Source organism: Cibotium barometz, chromosome 52, assembly GCF_041138505.1.
Source record: "Cibotium barometz isolate CiBa-2024 chromosome 52, ASM4113850v1, whole genome shotgun sequence".
Classification (NCBI taxonomy): Eukaryota; Viridiplantae; Streptophyta; class Polypodiopsida; order Cyatheales; family Cibotiaceae; genus Cibotium; species Cibotium barometz.
Genome location: NC_141097.1, coordinates 39,439,802 through 39,464,969, shown reverse-complemented (window position 1 = coordinate 39,464,969; position 25,168 = coordinate 39,439,802). Strand labels below are relative to the sequence as shown.

Below are 25,168 nucleotides of genomic sequence, written 5' to 3'. Positions count from 1 at the left end.
GACAGACGACGACGAGCAAACAGAACAAAACACATGCAAACCAAAGGACTTACAAGTGTTCGTATGCAAAAGGTTTTCATTAAGGTTGAAATTCAATAATTAATTAATGCAAACCCACAAAAGGTTTGGGGTGCATATTTTATGCTGGCATATTCTAGTATTAATTAATTAAAGAACAAGTAAAAAGGTTGAAATTCAATAATTAATTAATGCAAACCCACAAAAGGTTTGGGGTGCATATTTTATGCTGGCATATTCTAGTATTAATTAATTAAAGAACAAGTAAAAAGAGCAACGGCCAAAACCTAACCCACTGTAAAGTTTGCGAGAGAGAGAGAGGGAGGATGAGCGCCATGAGCGTTGCTGCGAATCAACTGAAAAGGAAGGAGTCCATGACGACAACAACAGGCGACAAGCTGGACATTACGCCACTGGGGGCCGGCAATGAAGTCGGGCGTTCCTGCGTATATATGACATACAAAGGCAAAACGGTGCTGGTAAATTCTCCCGTAGTCTTGCAAAAGCCCTGCCCACGCTGAATCACATGATTCTTGTTTTCGGGGTCGGTGGGGTTCGCCGAGCTACCTAAAGAGAAACTGTACGCATATTATGGGAACGTATAGTTGTCCTACAGAGTCCCTAGTCATTTTCAGTATAACTCCTCCACGAAGTTAAGTGTTCATTTGAGGGAGGAGCGGGAGGCCATTCCGGTCAAGCGAATCCGAGCAGGAGAGGATCCGGTGGCAAGTGAGCATGTGGCCTGGGCTAAGGGTCGAGTAGTAGAGAGCTCCAGAGCTAGATGCCAACAACTGGTGGAGGAGGAGGGACATAAATGTAAATGTTGTGCACAAGAGTCGGGTTGTCACAAGAATCTGTTAAAGAAAAGATTGGGCTCTTTGCTTCTTGTAGTTTGATCTTATTCTATACTAGGAAGGTGACCTAATATATTGGGTTGAAAAGGAGGTATTACAGTCCAGGTTAGTCTCTTAGATTTTCTATCGAGGGAAGGGATTCTATAATGTTTTGATGGTGGAACCCTCTTGGGCTTCCAAGCTTTTGGCTAAAAGCACCTTTGTTCATGCTGAAAAACTTTATACATGTGTTGCCATGGGACCCAATGTTTGATGTCAATAAGAGCTTCATAGAATCCTGTCCAATGTGGGTTGATGAATTTGGCTTGCAATTGGGGAACTTGCTAGTTACCTAGCTGGGTAGGCCTCTTTATGTTCCAGGGTATCTAATAAGGTGCGTGTTTGTATTTTGTGGAATACTTTTAAGTAAACACCCGAATCAATGATGGTCAATCTGGACTCCCTTGGAGTTGTAGAGGTGAAACTCTCCTTTGGCTCCTTTGCTAGTGCTTGTTTCCAGTGTGGGACGTTTGGGCACTTTGCCAAGAATTGTATGGTTTCCAAAGGGGAGGGTTGAGGAGAGGTCTTGGTAAGATGAGGGTTGAGGAGAGGTCTTTGTAAGCTGAGATCTTGGACATGAGTGATGGTGATAGTATGGCTGATCATCTTACAAAGATCCAAGATCTTTGGGAGCAGCTATGCAATATAAATGAGGTCATTCTTGAGAATGAACTCATATCCAAGACTTCGTAGTTATTGCCACAATCTTATTTGACTTTCCAAACTTCTCTTATATTGTCTATGAGGGCTAATCGAGAGCCTGTAAAGTTTGAGGAGTTGGTGACTCTTGGTGACTTGTGAGTTTGCTTTTGCAAGAAGAGCAAATTGGGAAAAATAAGTCTTTCATTGTTCATGCCAGTGATCAGGCCTTTGCAGCTCATGGCAAAGGCAAGGGCAAAGCAAAAGGTGGTTATCTTAGTCTAAGGTTGATTCTAGATAGCTATCAAATAAAGGAAAAAGTGATGCAAATCAATCCAAGAGGAAGGGCAAGTGTCATTATTGTAAAAAGCCAAGGCACTAGATTATTGGGTGCAAAAAAGAGATAGGCCAATGTCAGAATACGCAGCGGAGATGATGACCAGATCTGGGAACACAAGAGCAAAAACGCAGGCAGAAAAACAGCACAAGAGAAAGAGAGATGTAGGCGTGTAACTTTGCTCTGATATACACAAGAAGATCCCGAATATGATACAAATAAGGTATGGGGGCTGGGGGCCTATTTATATGCCCCCAGATAGGTAGTTGGCCTGCTGAAGAGGCCTCCACGACTGCATCAACAGTCGGCCAGCTGAGTAGATCAACCCCACGACTGCATACATCCAGTCGGCCAGCATCCTAGAGGTCCACGACCGATGTCCAGGCAGTCGGCCAGCTACTGATCCTCCAGCCGCCTCAAGACTGCCTCCCAAGCCTCAGAAAAAATGGAAAAAAATAGGTGAAAAATGTGGGGAGTGAGGAAAAATGATAAAACACCTGATAAGGGCAGGCACACCCACAACAAAGGCCGTGGTGTATGAAACTGGACAGGAGATGACTTCTAACACCCCCTCTCAACTCCTGGCTGTGTAACCAACCACTGGGAGTTGGGGTGCCGCCTGAGCAAATCCTGAGAGAGCGACTTCGTGAAGAGGTCCACAGTATTGTCCTCCGTTGAACAGAACTCCAGCAAGATGTCATCAGCAACGATCTGTTCACGAACAAAGTGCCTCTGGATGACCATGGGCTCCTCCAGTGGAAGCCCAAACCTGCAATGTAACCTCCTGCTGCTCCGTAAAACTGCTCCTGGGCCATAAGTAGATCTCCTCGTGTCCGGATCTCCTCCCCAAACCGAGTCACTCCAACTGTGGAGTCGGACTCCATCCAACAATCCCCCTCCTGTGTACAAGAGTCTATGATCCTTCGCATGCCGCAGAAACCACAGGAAACGCAATCCTGCCTCCCAAAGAGTCATCCGCAACCGTGAGCTCAACCGCCTCATGAAGAAGCTCCCGTCCAATCTGGTGTCCATCAACCAGATCAATGAACCATACAGCTTCTTAGCTTCTGAGTCACAGAGACATCACACTGCTCACCAGGATCAACACCTGTTACGATGCACAAACAAGTCCTGGAAGCCTGATGAAACCTGTCAACCACCCCCTCTGAATCTGGAACCACTAAGCCTGGAGAAACCACCTCCTTCTGCAAGTAAGCACCTGCCACCTGCCTGGCTTTCCGAAAGGTCCCCGTGGAAAGAACATCCTCATCTACTGGAGGTTCTATGTCCCGAACACGACGAGACATCAGAGCATAAGTGACCTGTTCAGCTTCCTCTGACTGACGAACACAAGAACTACCAACATCAGTCCTGGAAAGTTCCTGCCAACTGCTGCCATCTACTGGCAAGCTATCCACCACATGGTCTCGGAAAGCCCGCTCCTGCAGCGTATCCACACTTGAGTAGCCATTACCAGACTGCCACTCATCACAATCCTGAGGACCTGGGAGAGAAAGTGCTGAAAGCCTTAAACTCCATTCTCCACTCCGCCTTCCCAAACCACTTGGCCTGTTGCTTTGTCCCGGAGAGCAACAAAATGCTCATCAAACTCCACCCGTATGCCAGTCTTGCAAACCTAATGCACTGACAACAGATGAAAACCAAGTGCCGGAACATACAACACTTGGGAGGAATGCTTCCCCCCTCTGCCATCCGGAACTATCTCCATCCTGCCCTCACTGTGAACTGGGATAGTGGATGTATCACCAGTAAGGATATGACCAGAAAGCCTGCAGAGATCCTGTAAACCGGAACGGGAAGGAGTCATGTGCCTTGAAGCACCACTATCGAGAATCCACTCTCCGAGTATCCGTTGCGGAGAGTCCTCCAATCTCCTCCCCGCCTGAAGAAAATGAAACATCGGTGTCCATCACCTCCAGGTGCACAAAAGCCGGAGTCTTCATGATTGCTGCTGAGGAATCTTCACCTTCTCGGTCTTCCGCTTGGGACACTGCCTCTAATAGTGGCCTTTCTCGCCACAATCATTACAGGTCCTCTTTGCCTTCAGTTTCTCGCGGTCAGCGTCGGACTTCTTCTCAGAAGACTTCTCCGATGAAGCCTTCCCTTTGCCCGAGTTACGGCCTTTCGACCGTTGGCCAGTTAAGGCCTCCGAACCTCCACCCTGAGGAGGGTTCGTGAATCGTTCCTCCTGGTCCAGGACCATGGGCACAAGCTCCTCCCACGTGATGGTGCTGAGCCTGCCACTGGTAATCAAAGAGGAGTAAAATGCTGAGTACGAAGAGGGCAAGTGCGACAGCAATGTTATGGCCATGTCCTCTGACGATATCTCCTTCCCAGCCTGAAGAACTTCCTGCTGAAGAGCCTGCAGCTTGTTAATATACTCCCGCATCGTCGACGACTTTGCAGGGCTCATAACCCGCATCTGTACTTCCAAGGAAATCCTCTTCATGGGTGATACCCTGTTGTAAAGAGAAGCCAAATGCTGCCATATACCTCTGGCTAGCGTCATATGCTTTACATGATTGATTACCTGTGGTGTGCAGTTGAGGAAAATAAACGAACGGACCTTGGTGTTGACACGATCCCACATGTGTGTCTGAGCCTCCCGGTCCTTTCGGGTTGACGGTAACTCCCCTTCCTCAACTTCCGGCCGTGGAACACCAACAATGACGAAATCAGCGAGGTCGTAAGACTCGAGAACAGATTCCATCATAACCTTCCATATGCCGTAGTTGCTCCTGTCCAACTGACGGTCCACCGGGAACGTGGGGAGTGTCGGGATCTTCACATGCCTCTCGGCCATCTCAAACAGATCTACCATTGCGGGGATGTACTCTGAAAAGGGTGGGTGGGTGGGAACAAAGAAGAACTAAAACCTGCAAGTGGCTTTCCAGCAAATCAGCCTGCCTTCCTCTTGCTTCTCCTCTTCCCGATCAGCCCAAAACAGTCCACCAATCAGCCACAAAACAGTCCCCCTCTTGCTCACACAAATCCCAAGAACTATCTAGAGCCTAGGGCTCTGATACCATGTCAGAATACACAGCGGAGATGATGACCAGATCTGGGAACACGAGCAAAAACGCAGGCAAAAAAACAGCACAAGAGAAAGAGAGATGTAGGCGTGTAACTCTGCTCTGATATACACGAGAAGATCCCGAATATGATACAAATAAGGTATGGGGACTGGGGGCCTATTTATATGCCCCCAGATAGGCAATCGGCCTGCTGAAGAGGCCTCCACGACTGCATCAACAGTCGGCCAGCAGCAGATCAAGCCCACGACTGCATACATCCAGTTGGCCAGCATCCCAGAGGTCCACGACTGATGTCCAGGCAGTCGGCCAGCTACTGATCCTCCAGCCGCCTCAGGTTGCCTCCCAAGCCTCAGAAAAAATGGGAAAAAATAGGGGAAAAATGCGGGGAGTGAGGAAAAATGATAAAACACCTGATAAGGGCGGGCACACCCACAACAAAGGCCCTGGTGTATGAAACTGGACAGGAGATGACTTCTAACAGCCAAAGACAAAAAGAAAGAACTTGGTTTGGTAGTGTAATGCCCTTGCAAGCAAAGTTGATGATTCGGCTAATTTTGTGCAAGATGATTGGGCTTTTTTGGTTTGCAGTTATGATGCATCACAGGAGGATGTCTCTCAATGTGAATGAGAAACATGTCATTTGGTATTTTGATAGTGGAGCTGCGCATATCATCTCTGAGGAATTTTTTAATGTCTTTGAAGGTTGCCCCAGAAGGAAAGAAGGTCACATTTGCTAATAATTCTTCTTATCCTATCAAAGGGATTGGTGAGATCATACTCACAGCCATAGATGGTTCAGATATATGCAGTATTAATCTACTCTATGTACAAGGCATAAAGAAGAATTTGTTGTCGAGTCTCCTCTTTTGCTAAAAGAGCCTATGGAGTCCACTTTGAGGATGCCAAGTGCACAATAAAATATAGAAAAGACTATTAGATAGTCACTTTTGGGACATTATACCAGGGCTTGTATTAGCTAGACTCATTTGAGAAGAGAGTACATGATGTATGGATGGTTTCTAGTACCACTTTTGCCATGTAAGAGGCAGAGTTATGGCATACTAGATTTGGGCATGTAAATTATGGCAGTCTGTGTAATTCCACCGCTCGGTGTGGAATGCTTTGATGAACACAATGCTAATCAATACACTTAAATACACCAAGATTTAATGGACAACAAGCACAATACAAGTATTTAATTTGTTGAATTGACAAGAGACGTACAATTAGTCAGAAATTGGAATTGGCCAACCCCTCCTTCAAATAGTGTATATTAATCTTGGGAGAATCAAGTACAGAGTGCCATGGGTATTTCTGACCAAATTTCCATACCAATGCATATGAATACATGATTGCTAACAATATGGTTGTTGATGAAAATTTGCAATGTAGTGTCCATGTTTCCTACCATCTGCTCTCTATTATTCCACCAACACATGGTTGAAACAATCTACAAGAGAGCACGTAGGACAAGAGAACACTACACATGGTATGTGAACATGGAGTCTTGCTCCTCCCTCCTGCTACGTGCTTCCATAATTGAGCATTAAAGCTTACCAATTGCAAGTAGAGTCGATGACAACGGAAGTCTTCGCGATGGAAGCGTCGAGAGGGTTGAAATTTTCAATCTGTCGCGATCCTTCGTGACAAGAGTCTTCAAGAGGATGAAGGGAACGTTGGGAGAGCTTCCCCTATGGTTCAACTTGAGAAAGCAAGGCTGAAATTTGGGTTTTCAGCCAAAAGACCAGAAATTACAGCAGATATAAGAGCTGTTTTGTTGAATTTTAGTCATTGGGAGTGTGTAGGACAGTGAATACCATGTGGAGACACTGGAAAACACACGAGCAAGCTTGGATATGAAGTTGGGAAGGAGAAAGTGTAGAATAGAGAGAGAAGAAAGAGATGATGAGATGTCCACCCTGGGTGTTAGGTAGAGAGAACAAGTGACTTGTGGTGTAATGTGGGATGGAAAACAGGGTTGGTTGCTCTCTGTGAACAAAGGGGATAAGGTTTGGGCGGTGGGCATTGAGCTTTGTTCACCTCGGGACATCAGCTTGTGCGAACACAGGACTGGTCATAATTTATAAGCGAGTTTTGGCGGCCCAAAACTCATAGTCACAAGGGACGGGGACGGTAACGGGGGACGGGGGACGGTAACGGGGGACGGGGGACGGTAACGGGGGATGGGAACGGGACGGGGGACGGGAACGGGACCATATGTAGGGAACGGGGACGAGGGTAGCACTTAAAAATTACTTTGTCAGTACCACCCACTCGCCTATACGGGCAAAGCTTGCATGCCCATGGCTTTGCACCACCTCCATGAGGGGATGGGGTGTGATTGACCTCATCCCACCACGTCCGTCCCATCGTCCTTCTACGGGTAGTTGGAACTTGAAGAGCCACTACCACAAGGAGGATGCCATGGATGATTGTCACTTGATAGCTTGAGAGAGAGAGAGAGGGAGTGAGGCTTGAGCCTTGAAAGTTGAGGGAGAACTTGAGAAGTTGAGTGTGAGGGTGGGTGTGTGTGTGTGTGTGTGTGTGAAGCTTGAGAGAGTGTGTGTGTGAGGGGGAGAGAGTGTCTTGAGAGGCTACATTTTGCTTGTGTGAGAGCTTGAAACTTGAGACCTTGGCTCTTGAGGCTTTCCGCTTGAGGGAGAGAGAGTGTGTGCGTGTGTGTGAAGCTAAAGCTTGAAGTGTGAGAGGGAGTGTGTGTGTGTGTGTGTCTTCTTATAGGGAGGGAGGCAAGAGAGAGGCCAAAGCCTCAAAGGCTCAAGGCCTATGGGCCAAGGCTAAAGGCCCATGAAAAACCCCTCCCAAACAGCCAAAAAAAAGGTCAAAAATGTGACCATTGCCCAAACAGTAACCTGCGGCGTTCCCATGCAGCCGTCCCCCACAACCGTCCCCTCCTGGATCCGTCCCCGGAACGCCGTCCCTTGTGAGGGACGCCCAGCTGGGGACGTCCGTCCGTCCCCGTCCCACAGTGTTCCCGGGACGGTGTCCCCCCGTTCCAAGGGTCCGTCCCCTCCGTCCCTTGTGATTATGCCAAAACTTAATGAAGTGTGTTTACACTCATAAATTAATGCTAATTCCTAAGGCTAGGTTTTTGACCAATGCTCACCACGTCACATGCCACATAATCATGTCAGGAGATAGTTTCACACGCATGGTTCATGGGCGGGCATCCCCTTATCCTAAACTACACATTAGTTAAGTAGGCATAAAAACAGCATGCAAATTCAATTTGCAGGCAAGCACATAAAGATGCTATGCAATGTTGCATAATGTTGCATTGGTATATACTAAAATAGGCGTGTTTCAAGCAAGTACACAAGATACTAGACCCAATGGAACACCAATCCTCTAGGCATTTTTGGGCATGTACTCACAAGCACAAGTCTCAACGGAAATCCAAGTCCACAATATTACATGAGTGGCATCAATCCCTGGCACATGCAATTGCCATGTACGCGAGTCCAATGTATATACATAATGAGAAAGCATGGAGGTGAACCAGCTGGGTAGCCAAATGGTGATATAAAACCCCCGGCTTCTAAACAGTTGTCTGCAGCAGCTGAAAAGCATCCAAGTATGACTGAAGCACGTGCGGGCAATCTCTAAAGAACGTCATCTTCCCATTTAGCATCAATGGGACGATAATTCTTAAACTTCATAAGGTAACACCCGACAACTTTGCTTGTAGGCTGCAAGCTTGTGTTCCTTGTGATACACAATATGTTCTGGCTGCAAAATCTCCTTAAGCTCATCCACTTCTGGTGGATCCTCAATGATCGGTTCAGTGGACTCCGGCCTTGCATACTTGCCAAGGAGACTCACATGAAAAGCATTGTGTATATGCCAATGAATCGGCAATGCCAACCTGAAAGCCATTTCATTGATCTTCTTGATCACTCGAAAAGACCCATAGTACTTGATTGCACGCTTAGGGTATGCATCCTCTTTGCCAGGCCTCTTTGCAAGTCTTACTTTCTCGACTTTTAGCAATACCCAATCATTCTCTTTGACATGAAATTGCCTTCTATTCTTATCGACAGTCTTTATATGTTTGTCTTGTGACCTTACAACGGCTGAGCAAAGCCAATCTCCAAGTCTCTTACATACTCATCAGTTGCAAACATCTCATCCTTTGTGTGAATGATGGGTGGAAAAACCACCTTACCATAAACAATCTCAAACGGGGCCTTTCTCGTTGATGCATGCATCGTGTTGTATGCAAATTCTACAAGCGGAAAATACTTCTCCCAAGAAGACTTTTGATCTGCTACATAACATTTCAAGAGATCCAACACGATTGAATTTGCAGCCTCACTTTGCCCATCTGTTTTAGGGTGATAAGCTGATGAGAAGTCTAATTTGGTGCCCATATTATCAAACAAGGCCCCGCCAAAAGAGACTTGTATTCTTGGGATCTCTATCCCCTACAATGGACTTCGGCATTCCATGATGCTTGAACACTTATGTAAGATATATTTTAACCATATGCTTAGCTTTGATGGTCTTCTTGACCGACAAGATGTGAGCTTGCCTGTCCACAATTGTCCAAATAGCATCATTATCGTGTTGGGACCGTGGCAAGTCCATAATAAAATCCATTGTTATACTTTCCCATGGTTGCGTGGGAATAGGCAATGGCTGAAGTAAACCTGGTGCTTTTTGCCTATTAAATTTCACCTTCTGAGAGGTGATACATACACGTACATGTGCCGCTATGTCCTTTTGCATACCTGGCCAAAAGAAACACCGCTCAATTATGTGAGTAGTAGGCATTATGCCTCTATGACCAACATATGGAGGAGCATGGTACTCATCCAAAACTTTTTGCCTCGTGTCAGACACCACACATAGGCAATTATCTTTCATAAGATAACTCTCTTTGATCGCAAATGAGGCATGTGCATAACCAACCATCAAATGAACCCAAATAGTGGCAAAATTAGCATCCGTATGATACAAATCACTCATGGCAGACAAATCTCCATAAGAGGCAATCGAGATAGCTGTTACATACGGCTTTCGTGACAATGCATTTGCCATTTCATTCTTCTTTCTTAGGTGTGTAAGATTTGAAAATGAAACATAGAGAGGAAATCGGCCATCCTCATATGCTTCTTAGATAATTTAGTTTGGGTAAGAAAATACCTCAAACTGTGGTGATCTGTCTTCAGAGTGAAATCAGCTCCAAGAAGATAATATTTTCATATAGTTAGTATATGAATTACAACCAAGAGATCTTTCTCATAAATGCCAAGAGAGAGCTTTGCATCATGCAATCTACGGCTCTCATAAGCCACGACATGTCTCTCTTGATTTAGGATAGTTTCTATGCAATTCACATTTCACATTGAGTGGCTTTTGCAAATCCAGAATGATGAACACTGGACCACGTGTAGTTGCATCTTTTAATTTGAGGAATGTATCTCTCTACATCAGTCTATGCAAAGTGCTGAATGAACTTGCCATAGTAAGAGCATAATCCAAGAAAACTACGGATCTTATGCATCGATCTCAATTCAGACCAATTTCGAATTGCATTTTTTACCAACACATGGTTGAAACAATGTGCAAGAGAGCAGGTAAGACAAGAGAACAAACACTACACAGGGTATGTGAACATGGAGTCCTACTCCTCCCTCTTGCTACTTGCTTCCATAATCGAGCATTAAAGCTTACCAATTGCAAGTAGAGTCGATGACAACGGAAGTCTTCGCGATGGAAGCATCTGGAGTGTTGAAAACTTCAATCTGTCGCGATCGTTTGCGACAAAAGCGTCTTCAAGAGGATGAAGGAAATCCGGGGAGAGCTTCCCCAATGGGTCAACTTAAGAAAGGAAGGTTGAAATTCGGGTTTTCAGTCAAAAGACCAAAAATTACAGCAAAAATAAGAGCTGTTTTGTTGAATTTCAGTCATTGGGAGTGTGTAGGAGAGTGAATACCACATGGAAACACTCTTGGAAGCTTGGAAGACACCCTAGCAAGCTTGGATATGGAATTGGGAAGGAGAAAGTGAAGAAAATACACAGCCAAAGAGGCTCATTGTAACATGCGGAAGCCTTGGAGAAGAATCAGTAACTTCAATACTCAGAATTCAGCACTCTTTTCGTGACGGAAATTAACGCACAAACTGAAACCCCTCTGTAGGGCCCCCACCACAGATGGTGTATTTGCTTTATTAGAATGATGTGAATCTGAAAAGAAAATACAGAATTCTTGACCTTTCTTGGCTGGGAAATCCTTGCCCTTGACCTTCAGTACTCCACCCCTTTGCTTAGCAACTCCCTTGGCTTGTCTAGCCCTTGATTTGCTTGAGCTCTTGGTGAATAATGAGATGATTGAATGGGATTGTGGGCTAGGCTATTTATACTACTCCTCATGAGCAGTCGGCCAGCATAAACCCAGGCGGCCAGCCTTAAATGTCCCATGACTGCTGAAAATACAGCAATAAATGCTGAATGAAATCCATAAAATGTTGCGCATTATTCCTAACTGGCTGGGAGGTGAAGCGCCTACTTCCAGAGTGCTGGGCACAGCCTTTGCCCACATTCCAAGGGCTGGGCAGCCTGTATGGGCTGCCCCATACTTGCCCTACAGCCATGTAAAGGCTGTAAACTCGTGGAATCTGCCTTATTCTTGCCCTAGGGCTGTCCTACAGCCCCTCCATGGCTGGTGGGTTCAGCCTGGGCTTTCCTGGCCCTCATGGGGGTGGTTCCACACCATTCCCATGCCCACACTAAGATCCGGGGTAGCCCTATGGGCTGGCCCCTTGTTCTAAACACTAACTACTCAGTGATCTGGCATCTGGTACCATACCAGATACACAGAATCACTGACATCATTCTAGAGGGAGACTCACAGCGCGGACTGGCACTGTTTCATGTGCAGGACAGTGCACACTTGACCTTGGACTCATGTGTAGGACAATGCACACCTGACCTCGGATGACTGAGATGGATCCCTGGTTGACTCGTCCCGGACTGGGCTCACATGGGACCAGCTCACCATCCCAGGTCCTGCACCTTCTGTACAGAAATGTCTACGTGGCATCCAAGTGCGGGAACTGCTCGCTTAGCCTGCAAGTGGCTTATGAGCGAAAAGTTTGGAATTCCTGGCTCACACTTAATGGTCACCGAGGCGTTTGACACATTCCAATTGATCTGGAACGTGTGCTTGTCCCACTTGACATCAAGAAGAAACTTGTGAAACCATTGCTCCTACAAGAGGGGCAACCATAAAGTCACGCACAAACTCTACCTGAATCACTAACTTAGCACCTAGAGCTTTATACTTGACACTCGTTGTCATGCCTGTGCTAAAACCCTCAACCTGTTTGTCCACCGAAGTTAGCTCGAAACGGGCACGCCTAGCGGCCTGTTCCGTGACCACATCCTCCGTGCTGTTGCTGTCAAACAAGACGACAACTGTCTGGCCACCTATGTAGCCAAAGGACTTGAGCAATTCGTTGCGCTCATACTCCTGGTCATGGGCGTCCTTCTGCTTATCTTCGAGCTCCCGGCTAATAATTGCTCCAACTGAAGCATCGGGGTTTGAAGAACTAGGGGTAGCCGCTGGGGTCTGCGTGGGAGCAAAGCTCACCACGGAAGCTGTGGAGGCGGCGGCGGCGGGCTTTGGAGGCTTCTTCGGACAATCCCGAGAAGTATGTCCTTTTGTATGACAAAAGAAACATCTACCTTCCTTCTTGTACTGAGAAAGCTCCTCAGCACTCAACTTGCAACCTGTCTTGCTTGCCTCCGCTTTCTGGTCTGGAGTAAGCTTAGACGCACTGTTCGAGTTCTTGGAGCCAAAGGCTCCCGGGCTCTGACCTGGGGAAGACCCCGTCTGGTTCTGGCTTTTGCCCCCTGAGGCGGTAGCCCTGGGAGAAGCCGGTTGGGAAGTCTTGGGCTTGCCACCATTGTGTTTCATTTCTGCACTCTGCGCAGGCGAGAGTGCGTCTTCAAAAGTGGCTGGCCTAAACATACGCACCTCCCATTGGCTTGCTGGAACATGTCTGTGACACTCAAGACTGGTGCCCTAGTTGGGATGCCTGGTGCACTCTGGTCCCATGGTTCTTGGTCTCTCTCGTCGTCGAAGCTTGCCATAGCAGGAAAATGCACTTCCTTTCCGGAACGCAATTTGACCATCCACTATCTGTGTGGGAGACGTCCGGAGGCTAAAAACCAACCGTCCTTCGAGGGACAGGAGTCACTCCGAAAGGGGTAGTCCACCGGCGTCTAAAAACCAACCACACGAGCGAGAAAAAATTCTGGTTTCTTTGCTGAATCTTTGTACTTGAAGTAGGCTCTGATACCACTGTAACATGCGGAAGCCTCGGAGAAGAATCGGTAACTTCAATACTCAGAATTCAACACTCTTTTCGCGACGGAAATTAACGCACAAACTGAAAGGAGATGTGCAGAAAATAGAGGGAGAGATGGAGATGACACAGTATCGGGTCCCAATTACCCTCTATAGGGCCCCCACCACGGATGGTGTATTTGCTTTATTAGAATGATGTGAATCTGAAAAGAAAATACAGAATTCTTGACCTTTCTTGGCTGGGAAATCCCTACCCTTGACCTTCAGTACTCCACCCCTTTGCTTAGCAACTCCCTTGGCTTGTCTAGCCCTTGATTTGCTTGAGCTCTTGGTGAATAATGAGATGATTGAATGGGATTGTGGGCTAGGCTATTTATACTACTCCTCATGAGCAGTCGGCCGGCATAAACCCAGGTGGCCAGCCTTAAATGTCCCACGACTGCTGAAAATACAGCAATAAATGCTGAATTAAATCCATAAAATGTTGCGCATTATTACTAACTGGCTTGGAGGTGAAGCGCCTGCTTCCAGAGTGCTGGGCACAGCCTTTGCCCACATTCCAAGGGCTGGGCAGCTTGTATGGGCTGCCCCATGGCTGGTGGGTTCAGCCTGGGCCTTCCTGGCCCTCATGGGGGTGGTTCCACACCATTCCCATGCCCACACTAAGATCCAGGGTAGCCCTATGGGCTGGCCCCTTGTTCTAAACACTAACTACTCAGTGATCTGGCATCCGGTACCATACCAGATACACAGAATAACTGACATCATTCTAGAGGGAGAGACTCACAGCGCGGACTGGCACTGTTTCATGTGCAAGGCAGTGCACACCTGACCTTGGACTCATGTGCAGGACAATGCACACGTGACCTCGGACGACTGAGATGGATCCCTGGTTGACTCGTCCCGGAGTGGGCTCACATGGGACCAGTTCACCATCCCAGGTCCTGCACCTTCTGTACAGAAATGTCTACGTGGCGTCCAAGTGCGGGATGCATGTGACACTCATGAAGGAGACTGCCAACTTCTAGAGAGAGAAGGAAGAGAAATGATGAGATGTCCATGCTGGGTGTTATGTAGAGAGGACAAGTGACTTGTGGTGCAATGTGGGATGGACACATGGCTGGTTTGCTCTCTTTGAACAAAGGGGATAAGGTTTGGGCGGTGGGCATTGAGCTTTATCCACCTTGGGACATCAGTGTGAGAGAACACAAGGCTGGTTATAATTTATAAGTGAGTTTTGGTTGCCCAAAACTTAATGAAGTGTGTACATACTCACTTCTAAATCAATGCTAGTTCCTACCACCTGTCACATCCCACATAACCATGTCAACAGACAGTTTCACATGTACGGTTCACGGGCCGGCGTTCCCATACCTTAAACTACATATTAGTCAAGCAGGCATGAAAACAGTATGTAAATTCAATTTGGAGGCAAGCACATAAAGATGCTATGCAATACAACATTGGTATGCCCGTTCATGAGACTACTAAAATAGACATGTTCCAGGCAAGTACATGATGTACCAGACCCAATGGAACACCAATCCTCTAGGCATTTCCAGGCATGTACTCATAGGCACAAGTCCCAACGAAAAGCCAAGTCCATAGTATCACACGAGTGGCATCAATCCCTGGCATATGTAACTGCCATGGATGTTTGTCCAATGTATATACATAATGAGAAAGGACGGGTGGACCAGTTGGGTGGCCAAATGGTGACAGTTTGATGCTTTTGTAGAGGCATAAAATGGTACATGATATGCCACATGTTGAGCTACCTCCTAGACATGTATGTGAGGGATGTATTTTTGTTATAATGCATTGTAATGCTTTTCCAAAAGATAGTTCAATAAGGGCTACTTGGAAATCACAGCTCGTACATAGTGATGTGTGTGGTCCTATGAGGACACCATCGCTTGGAAAGCATCTTTACTTTGTGACTTTCATTGATGACTACTCTAGATTTTCTTAGGTGTATCCTCTTAAAGCAAAATCTGAGTTGTTCACTATTATGAGGCCCTATGTACAGTTGGAGGGGATAAGTAATATGCTATTAAAGCATACTTGGTTGAAAAAGGCATCAAGCATCAATGCACTATGCCATACACACCATAGCAGAATGGTGTTGCGAAAAGAAAGAAGAGGTCTTTAATGGAGATGGCTAGATGTATGTGAAGGCAATTGGTACAAAATAAGTCTATATAGTTAAGAGAAAGCATGATGGTACCATTGACAGGTACAAGGCTAGACTTGTTGCCAAAGGCTATACCCACCAAAAGGGCATAGATTATGATGAGACTTTTGCATCTACTTCTCGCATGTCCACTATTAGATGTGTTGTTGCTTTGGTTGCCTATCATAGATGGAAGGTGCACAAGTTGTATATCAAGACAACCTTTCTCAATTGGGGCTTGCAAGAAGAGGTTTATGTGAGTCACCCATTGGTTTTGTGATGCTTGGCCAAGAAAGTAAAGTGTGTAACAAGCTCCTAGAGCTTGGTATGAGAAGATTCATTCCTATTTGATTGGTGACGGCTTCAGGAATAGTACAATTGAGAGCACACTCTATGTTAAAGAGGATCATGGGATTTTCATTGTGCTCGTACTCTATGTTATTGATTGGAAATAATGAGGATGCAATTTCATCTTTTAAATTTGAATTGAGAACATCATTTGAAATGTTGGATTTGGGTCTATTGCACTATTATTTAGGCATCCAATTTGTGCAGACCAATGAGGGCATCTTTATGCTTCAATCCAAGTGCATTCAGAAATTGTTGCATAAATTTGGGTTTTAGGATTGCAAGCCTATTTCTACTCCATGCTGGTGAGCCCTTCGACATGAGTTTGTACAGTCAGGTTGTTGGGTGTCTCCCCCCCCCCCCCCCCCCCCCCCCCGGGCTCTTGTTAGCAGTCATCTCCTATCTGTATATTTACACTAGGGCCTCTGTTGTGGGTGTGCCCGTGGCTGTCTTGTGGCTGTTGGCTCATCCAGATAATGGCCGACTGGTTCTACTGCTCCCCGACCTTCTCTGTGTGCTGGCCGACTGTTGGAGGAGCAGGTCGTGGACCTTTTGAGTGCTGTCGGCTGTCTTTCTACTGGCCGACTGGCTGATAGGGGCCATATAAAATGGCACCTTGGCTCACCACACATTGTATTCAGTATTTCGGGATTTCCTTGTGTATATAGTAGAGTTAAATGCCTCTCTCTCTCCCTCTCTATTGCTGTGTTTTTTTGGACTGCACTTGCTCTCGTGTTTTTAGATCTTTTCTTCATCTCCGCTACATATTCTAACATGGTATCAGAGCTCTAGGCTCTTGGAAGATCTTGGGAACTGTGTGAGCAAGAGGGGGGCTGTTTTGTTGCTGATTGGTGGACTGTTTTGGACCGTACGGGAAGAGGAGGAGCAAGAGGAAGGCGGGCTGATTTGCTGGATAGCCACTTGCAGGTTTAGTTCTTCATTTTTTCCATGCACCCACCCTTTTCAGTTACACCCCTGCAATGGCAGATTTACTTGAGATGGCTGAGAAGCACGTGAAGATCCCGACACTCCCCACGTTCCCAGTGGACCGTCAGTTGGACATGAACAACTGCGGCATATGGAAGGTAATGATGGAATATGTTTTGGAGTCTTACGACCTTGATGATTTCATTGTTGTTGGGGTTCCATGGTCGGAGTTAGAGGAAGGGGAGTTACCCTCTATTCAGAAGGAACGTGAGGCACAGGCACAGTTATAGGATCGTGTCAATGCCAGGGTCCGTTTTTTCATTTTCTTCAATTGCACACCACAGGTAATCAATCATATCAAGCATATGACGCTGGCTAGAGGTATATGGTAGCATTTGGTTTCTCTCTACAACAGGGTATCGCCCATGAAGAGGATCTCATTGGAAGTTCAGATGCGGGTGATGAATCCTGCAAAGTCGTCGACGATGCGGGAGCACATCAACAAGCTGCTGGCCCTTCAGCAAGAAGTTCTCCAGGTTGGGAAAGAGGTATCATCGGAGGATATGGCCATAACGTTGCTGTCACATTTGCCCTCTCAGGACTCAACATTTTACTCTTCGTTGATTACTAGTGGCAGGCTCCTCACCATCACATGGGAGGAGCTTGTGCCCATGGTCTTGGACCAGGAGGAAAGATTCACGAATCCTCCACAGGGCAGAGGTTCGCAGGCCTTAATTGGCCAACGGTTGAAAGGCCGTAATAACAAGGGCAAAGGGAAGGCTTCACCGGAGACGTCTTTTGAGAAGAAGTCCGACTCAGACCGCGAGAAACTGAAGGGAGAGAGGACCTGTAATGATTGTGGCGAGAAAGGTCACTATTGGAGGCAGTGTCCCAAGCGGAGCACCGAGAAGGGTGCAGAATCCTCAGTAGCAATCGTGAAGACTCCAGCTTTTGTGCACCAGGAGGTTATGGACATCGATGTTTCATTTTCTTCGTGCAGGGAGGAGGTTGGAGGACTCTCCGCTACGGATACTCGGGAGTGGATTCTAGACAGTGGTGCTTCCAGGCACATGACTCCTTCCCGTTCGGCTTTTCAGGATCTTTGTAGGTATTCTGGTCACATCCTTACTGGGGATACATCCACTATCCCAGTTCACGGTGAGGGCAGGTTGGAGATAGTTCTCGATGGCAGAGGGGGGAAGCATTCCTCCCAGGTGTTGTATGTTCCATCACTTGGTTTTCATCTGTTGTCAGTGCATCAGGTTTGCAAGACTGGCATACGGGTGGAGTTTGATGAGCATTTTGTTGCTCTTCGGGACAAGACAACAGGCCAGGTAGTTTGGGAAGGCGGAGTGGAGAATGGAGTTTACAGACTTTCCACACTCTCTCTCCAAGGTCCTCAGTTTTGTGATGAGTGGCAGTCTGGTAATGGCCACTTCAGTGTGGATACATTGCAGGCTTTCCCGGACCAGATGGTGGATGGTTGCCAGATGATGGTAGCAGTTGGCAAGAACTTCCCAGTACAGATGATGGTAGTTCTTGTGTTTGTTAGTCAGAGGAAACTTTATATATAACCTACGCTTTGATGTCTAGTAGTATTCGGGACAAAGAAACTCGTGTAGATGAGGAAGTTCTTTCCACGGGGACCTATTGGAAGGCCAGACAAGTGACAATTGATTACTTGCAGAAGGAGGTGGATGTTGCACATTCTCCAGGCTTTGTGGTTCCGGATTCAAAGGGGGTGGTTTATAGGTTTTCGAAGGCCTTGAGTGGTCTTCAACAGGTTTCCAGGACTTGGCATCCCACCGTAACAGTTGTTGATCCTTGTGAGTAGTATGATGCCTCCTTGACTCGGAAGCAGAATGGATCATTGATCTGGCTGCTGAATACTGGATTGGACGGGAGCTTCTTGATGAGGCTGTTGAGCTCATGTTTGCAGATGACTCTATGGGAGGCAGGATTGCGTATCTTGTGGTTTCTGCAGCATGCGAAGGATCTTGGACTCTTTTACATAGGAGGGGGATTGATGGATGGAGTCAGACTCCAAGGATGGAGTGACTCAGTTTGGGGAGGAGAGCCAGACACGAGGACCTTGACATCAGGCTACAATTTTTCCCTTGGCTTAGGAGCAGTTTCATGGAGCAGTAAGAGGCAGCCAACTATTGCCTTGTCATCGACAGAGGCAGAGTAGCGGGCTGCTTGTGGTGCTGCTTGCGAGGTGGTGAGGTTGCAGAGGTTACTTGGCGGGATTGGGTTTCCACTGGTGGAACCTGCGGTCATCAAGAGGCATTTTGTTCGTGAAAAGATTGTTGCTGATGACATCTTGCTAGAGTTCTGTTCGACGGAGGATCGTGCGGTGGACCTCTTCATGAAGTCTCTACCTTAAGTTATGCTCTGGCGGTACTCTAGCGCACTGGGGTTTGTTCCACATCCAGGAGCTGAGCGGGGGTGTTAGCAGTCATCTCCTGTCTGTATATCTACACCAAGGCCTCTGTTGTGTGTGTGCCCGCCCGATTTAGGTGTTTTCTCATTTTTCCCCACTCTCCATATTTTTCCCTATTTTTTCCCTATTTTTCCTTAGGTGTGGGAGGCTGTCCTGTGGCTGTTGGCTCATCTAGATGATGGCCAACTGGCTCTACTGCTCCCCGACCTTCTCTGTGTGCTAGCCGACTGTTGGAGGAGCGGGTCGTGGACCTTTTGAGTGCTGTTGGTTGTCTTTCTGCTGGCCGACTGGCTGATAGGGGCCATATAAAATGGTCCCTTGGCCCCCCACACATTGTATTCAGTATTTCGGGATTTCCTTGTGTATATAGCAAAGTTACACGCCTCTCTCTCTCTCTCTCCCTCTCTATTGCTGTGTTTTTCTGCAGTGCACTTGCTCTTGTGTTTTTAGATCTTGTCTTCATCTCTGCTGCATATTTTGACAGCACCCCGCCCCGCCCTGACTAGCCTTAGGTCCAAGATCCTCCCATAGTTATTGCATTTCTTTGCCCATAGGCGCATTTCATCGCTCGTAGGTGCTTTTTTTTGCCCGTAGGTGATGCCGTCGAGGGAGCACTTAGTGGGGATTTGAACCGAGGACCTCCCGGTCCCAAGACAAACACTTCACCACTTGAGCTACCACCTCATTGGCTGTTGGGTGTCTTATCTACTTGTTCAACACAAGACTAGATGTTCAATTTGGTGTATCCCAAGTCAACAAAGTTATGCATAGTCCAGGTAGTAAGCATTGGAAAGTAGTGAAGCATAGCTTTCACTATCTTTAGGGCACTTGGAATCCTGGATTGTTTTATGCAAGGGGAGGCAGCTTGCAATTATATGCTTACAGTGATTCAGACTAGGCTGGAGATTATGATACTCCACAATCTATCTGTGGGAATTGTTTTTTTCTTGGAAACTCATGCATATCTTGGTTGAGTAAGCAATAGCCCGCTGTTACCACTTCTACCTGTGAAGCCGAGTACATGGCAACTTTCACTACTATGGTAGTGTGTATGGCTCAGGAGGTTATTTGCAGATCTCTGGGAGTGTGTGTAGACACCCACCACCATACTCACTGACAGTCAGAGAGGGCTATGGCTATAACTTCCGGGAGGGCTCGGGGGTTTCACAAAACACTTGACCATTAATGCAATTAAACACTAAAATTGGCCACAACCTTAAACCATATGCCACTTAATCCACAAAATTGTAAAAGAGATGTGCACAACTGACACTGCATAGAGGCCGGAGTGGGCCGACCCTCCCTTTGGAGTATTTTATTACGCAAGGAGAAAATTTCATGTACAAGCTTTGAGGGCCTTAATTTCCCCACGAGAGATGCCGGATTATCCAAATACAAATGCCATAACACAGCAACCATAAAATTCAGCCGGACACAAGTTGTAGAAATGCCTAGACAACAATATAATCCATATACCTCCATGTGGGTACTGATTCTTCCCCAAAAACCATGAGTCTTCATGCAATAGAGCTGGTACAGTAGGTATAATGGCTGGTACAACAAGTACAAGGGTTGGTATAGCAAGTATAGTGGCTGGAAATCATAATATAGTGATTAAATATTATTGTCTTCAGTATTTCTTCGTGATGGAAGCCTTCAAAGTAGAGCTGGTACAACAAGTACAAGGGTTGGTATAGCAAGTATAGTGGCTGGAAATCATAATATAGTGATTAAATATTATTGTCTTCAGTATTTCTTCGTGATGGAAGCCTTCAAAGTAGTCCCCAACAGCCTGTATACTTCATGGGCAACCTTCAAGCGAGAGAAAGAGAGCATCCTGCATTAGGGCAGCTTGTAACGGTGGCAGAGAGCCATAACCTTGGAGTAGAGAACCACCAAGAATAGAGAGGACTTGCCAACATGGTAGAGGCTAGCTTGCAGCAGTAGAGCCTCCTCCAAAATGAAGAGAAAGGGCTCCAATTTATAGATTTGTGCCTCCGATGAGCTAAAATGGCAAGAGAAGGCTATAATGACAAGTGGAGAGCCACACAATAGTTGAGGTGACAAGTGTGAGTTCTTTTGTCTCACTTTGATCCACTTTCTAACAAGTGTGAGGCCACTTGTCTCACTTTGATCCACTTTCTTGCCACATGTTTCAATCTAAGAGATGGGTCTTGCCATAATTTTTACCTTTAAAAATATCCCAACTGGTAGACCATTCGTCATAGGTACTTCGGCAACTCTTGGTGTTTGCTCAATTCCATACGTAATGACGAGAATAGAATTTCCATCGGAGTCGGATCAAAAATAGCAACTCTCCTAAATTTTAGGAGTGTGATCCTTTGTATTCCACAATAAATAATCTCCCATCTCCAAAGCTTGTACTTTCTAAATATTTAGGCGTCTTGGAGTCCACGAGACCCCCTTTCATACTGGGAAATGTCGAGGCTAGTGACATCCTCTCGAGCTTCTTAAAAGTTGTTTGCAACTTTAATCTTCAAGACAAAATCCAAGATATAATCATGTCCCATCAAGTGGGATAATCTCAAAAATCCAATATAACTAAAAAATTCCTTGTCCCAAATAAATGGGCGAGACTAAATAAGTCTCCATAATACCAATATCAAAATCATGTTGCAAGCATGACAAAACGGTCCCTTAAGTCCATATACCATAATCATGTCCCAAATAAATGGGTGAGGCAAAACATTCTCATAAGTCTAGATATTGTAATCATGTTCGAAATAAATGGGTGAGACTAGTCACAAAACAATCCCATAAGTCTAGATATCATAATCATGTCCCAAATAAATGGACGAGACAGAACAATTCCATAAGTCTAGACGTCATAATCATGTCCCAAAATGGGCGAGACAAATCAATCCCATAAGTCTAGATATCATAATCATGTCCCAAATATAGGGGCGAGACAAAACAGTCTCTTAAGTCCAGATGTCATAATCAACATTGACATCTTGTTTGCCTATGAGAGCTAGAAGCTTTGTCAGATTTGGATGAACCTTGAATATTTTCTAGTGACGCTAGTGGAGGCAACCTTGACGCAGTGTGGCTATGTGTCACAAACCCCTATATTCTAGGGACATGCGGATGCGTGTCAGGCCTAGAAACATGCGGATGCATGTATGGTATATACCTGGGCATGTGTATGGATCATATGAGTGGATGCATATGAGTCCAAGGACATGGCAGGACATTTGTGGGCTTTCGGGCGGTGCCCGTGTGGATTCCGGCCATGCACACATGGTGTGTTATGATGGCAGGCGGAATATTTTCAAGTACAAGAATGATGATAGGTGGTTCTCCAAGTTTACATGTGCACAATGCATAAATGATGCATGCCATAACTTTATTTTACTTTGTGTGACATTGTTTTGCTGCCTCGACAATGCTTGTTATTTTGGCTTGTGAAGTCCGAGGGACCGGGGATGCCCGGGCACCTTGTGGACACGTGTGTGCACTCCTGTTTGGGCCTAAAACTGTGGGCTTATGGGTTTTGCAGGTGGTAAGTGCGTCCACACTCAATTTACAGCTTACTTCATTTACTACTATGGTTTATTGGTTTGCAGGTCCACACTCGTTAATAAGTGGCCGGACAACTTATAATGCGTTTGCATTTGGTTGGACCAAAATTAATGAAGTCCGGACAGCTTATGGCCATTTCCCATTTGGTTGGACCTAAACTTATAGAAACAGGACAAATGGAGCACTATGGACTGGACACCTACCTAGACACCTTATGGGGACACATGTCAGCCAGCATGTGAACCCAGCAGGCCCCTGAGGTGGCACCTGAAAAAGGCGCCTCCCTGAAGAGGCCCTTTTGGGCTGTTTTACTGATTATTCAACATATTGGAGAGCTGGTTGGAGCTTTGGGAGTTGCTACAGGGCTGGTTGCTTGCTTCCCGGACTCACACAAGCTTGGACAACGATCCCCACACTCTTCTAAAGGGCTGGTTGGTAAATTTCAGACCTGCAATTTCTGGTTATTGCGAGTTTTGGGCTGGTTACAGGTGTCCAAAGTCAACTTGGACAGTACAAGACAGCTCTAGGGACCTCCACAGGGTTGTAGGACCCTTTATAGGTGGATTTCTCGCGACAGAAAGTTGCTGTTTTGGACTGGTTATTGCACAAAACAGGCCGGACAGCAATGGAATATGTGAGCATGGATGTGTCTCAAGGATTCCTGGTATAGCAGGTGCTTAGGGCAAGCATTAGGGACACTTGCTCGCGGAGAACACAGGTTTCTGGATCAGTTTCTCGCGTGGAAACAGGGCCTAAAGATCCATTTACATCTTGTGTAGGGCGGAGTACCAGTGAGGATTGTGATACTCTTGTGCAGGGCGGATGTACCTGTGAAGAGGCTTGTGCAGGGCGGATGTACCTGTGTGTAGGGCGGATGTACCTACAGATTCTCTTGTTTGAAATGTATTCATTCATAATGTATTTGGAAGAATCAGGTGCAGGCTGGTGGTGAATCCCCAGGCACCTGTAATCTTGTACTTTGCAGACTCTTTTGGTAATATAACCTAAAGAGGGGGGGGGGTCAGCCTATCATCGGCCCCTTTATGTGGTGTACTGTCATTTTCAGCTTTGTGGTTGTAATGCTCAAGTGTTAAGTGCTTAGAATCTTGTTCACATTTATACGATTCCAATACACGCGTCCGCCTCCCGTTACATTGGTATCAGAGCTTAGTTTTTCCCCTCATTGGAAAAACGGTCTGAGGCTTGGAATCATTACTGGTGACCTGATTTGAGTGTCATGGACAGCCACATTTCTGACAGTGTGGAGAACACACAGGATCGTGAATTTCATGGTACAAGGGATGCAAGAGATGCTGCAGGCAATGATGTCTATGGAGATGGAGGTACTCATGACACTATGCATTCTGATTTGGAATCTTTGAGGCGTCAAGTGCGATGCTATAGGGCTGAAACCGAAGAGCTCAGGTCATTGAAAAATGACCGGGATGTACAAAAGGTGTTGGCTGTGAAGGCGAAGGCTTCGGTCCATGAAGTCACTTTTGAAGCAATTGCAAAGGAAATGGATGTTGAGAAACCCCGAGAGCTTGCACTTGCATACCTAATGGTTAAGGGTGATGTATACACCGAAGCAGATGGTAGATTGGCTTTCAAGAAGCCACCCCTCATGGCTGCCCGTGGTGGTGCACATGATGCACAACAAGTAGGAAGAGCACAGCAAGTGCCAAATGCTGAAAGGACAAGAGTCCGTGGTGCTAGGCTTGATGCAGGTCAAGAGAAGAGTAAGGATGAGGGATCCTCTACTCATTCCCGCTTTGCTCCAAGAAGACATATCCGTTCTCGTGTTGAGCTTTCCACTCATTCGGAGAGTGTGGCTCAAGAGAGAACGAAGAGGGATCGTGAATCTTCATCGCGGCATCATCACCATGGAGATGAACAGGATGTAGATAGGGATGCACATAGAAGGAAGAAGCCTCGAGAGTTCAAGTCCGGTGACAAGGATGTAAAGTTTGAAAACGGAAAAGTCTATGCTCAGGCATGTGGGAATGCATCTCAAGGATACGGCAAGTGATTGGTGGCTTGCAAAAATACTTGATGGAAGTGCTGCCCCAACTTGGTCTTCTTTCAAAATTCAGTTTTATGATCAATTCTTACCACCAAACTTTGCAAAGGATGTACGCAAGGAGTGGGATTGGCTGTCCCAAGATGAGGGAGAGTCCGTTGCTTCATACATAGCAAAGTTTTGGAAAGTCCTTCTCAAGGTTACTCCCTTCATGAAGATTGGAGAGGACGAGAAGAAGAGAAAGTTTGAATCGGGGCTCCATCACATCATCCAACAAAGCTTGGGAGTGTACCCAAATAAGACCATACAAGAGCTTATACACTCAGCCATGATTGCGGAGAACTTGCACATGAAAGCACCCACAAATAAGCCATTTGCAGGTCAAAACAAGAGCAAATTCAGGGCTGGTTATGACCAGAAAAAGGGTGGACAGCCACC

At 46.4% G+C, this 25,168-nt stretch overlaps 1 protein-coding gene across 1 annotated transcript in view; it reads left to right on the top strand.

Moving 5' to 3' along the window:
* Window positions 1-297: 297 nt before the first annotated feature.
* LOC147609100 (cleavage and polyadenylation specificity factor subunit 3-I-like) overlaps window positions 298-25,168 on the top strand; it is a 102,998-nt gene continuing 78,127 nt past the window's right edge. Inside the window, exon 1 of the mRNA XM_086788249.1 lies at window positions 298-497. Coding sequence (XP_086644375.1) covers window positions 345-497 — 153 coding nt within the window. The 5' untranslated portion in view covers window positions 298-344. The remainder of the gene's footprint in view (window positions 498-25,168) is intronic.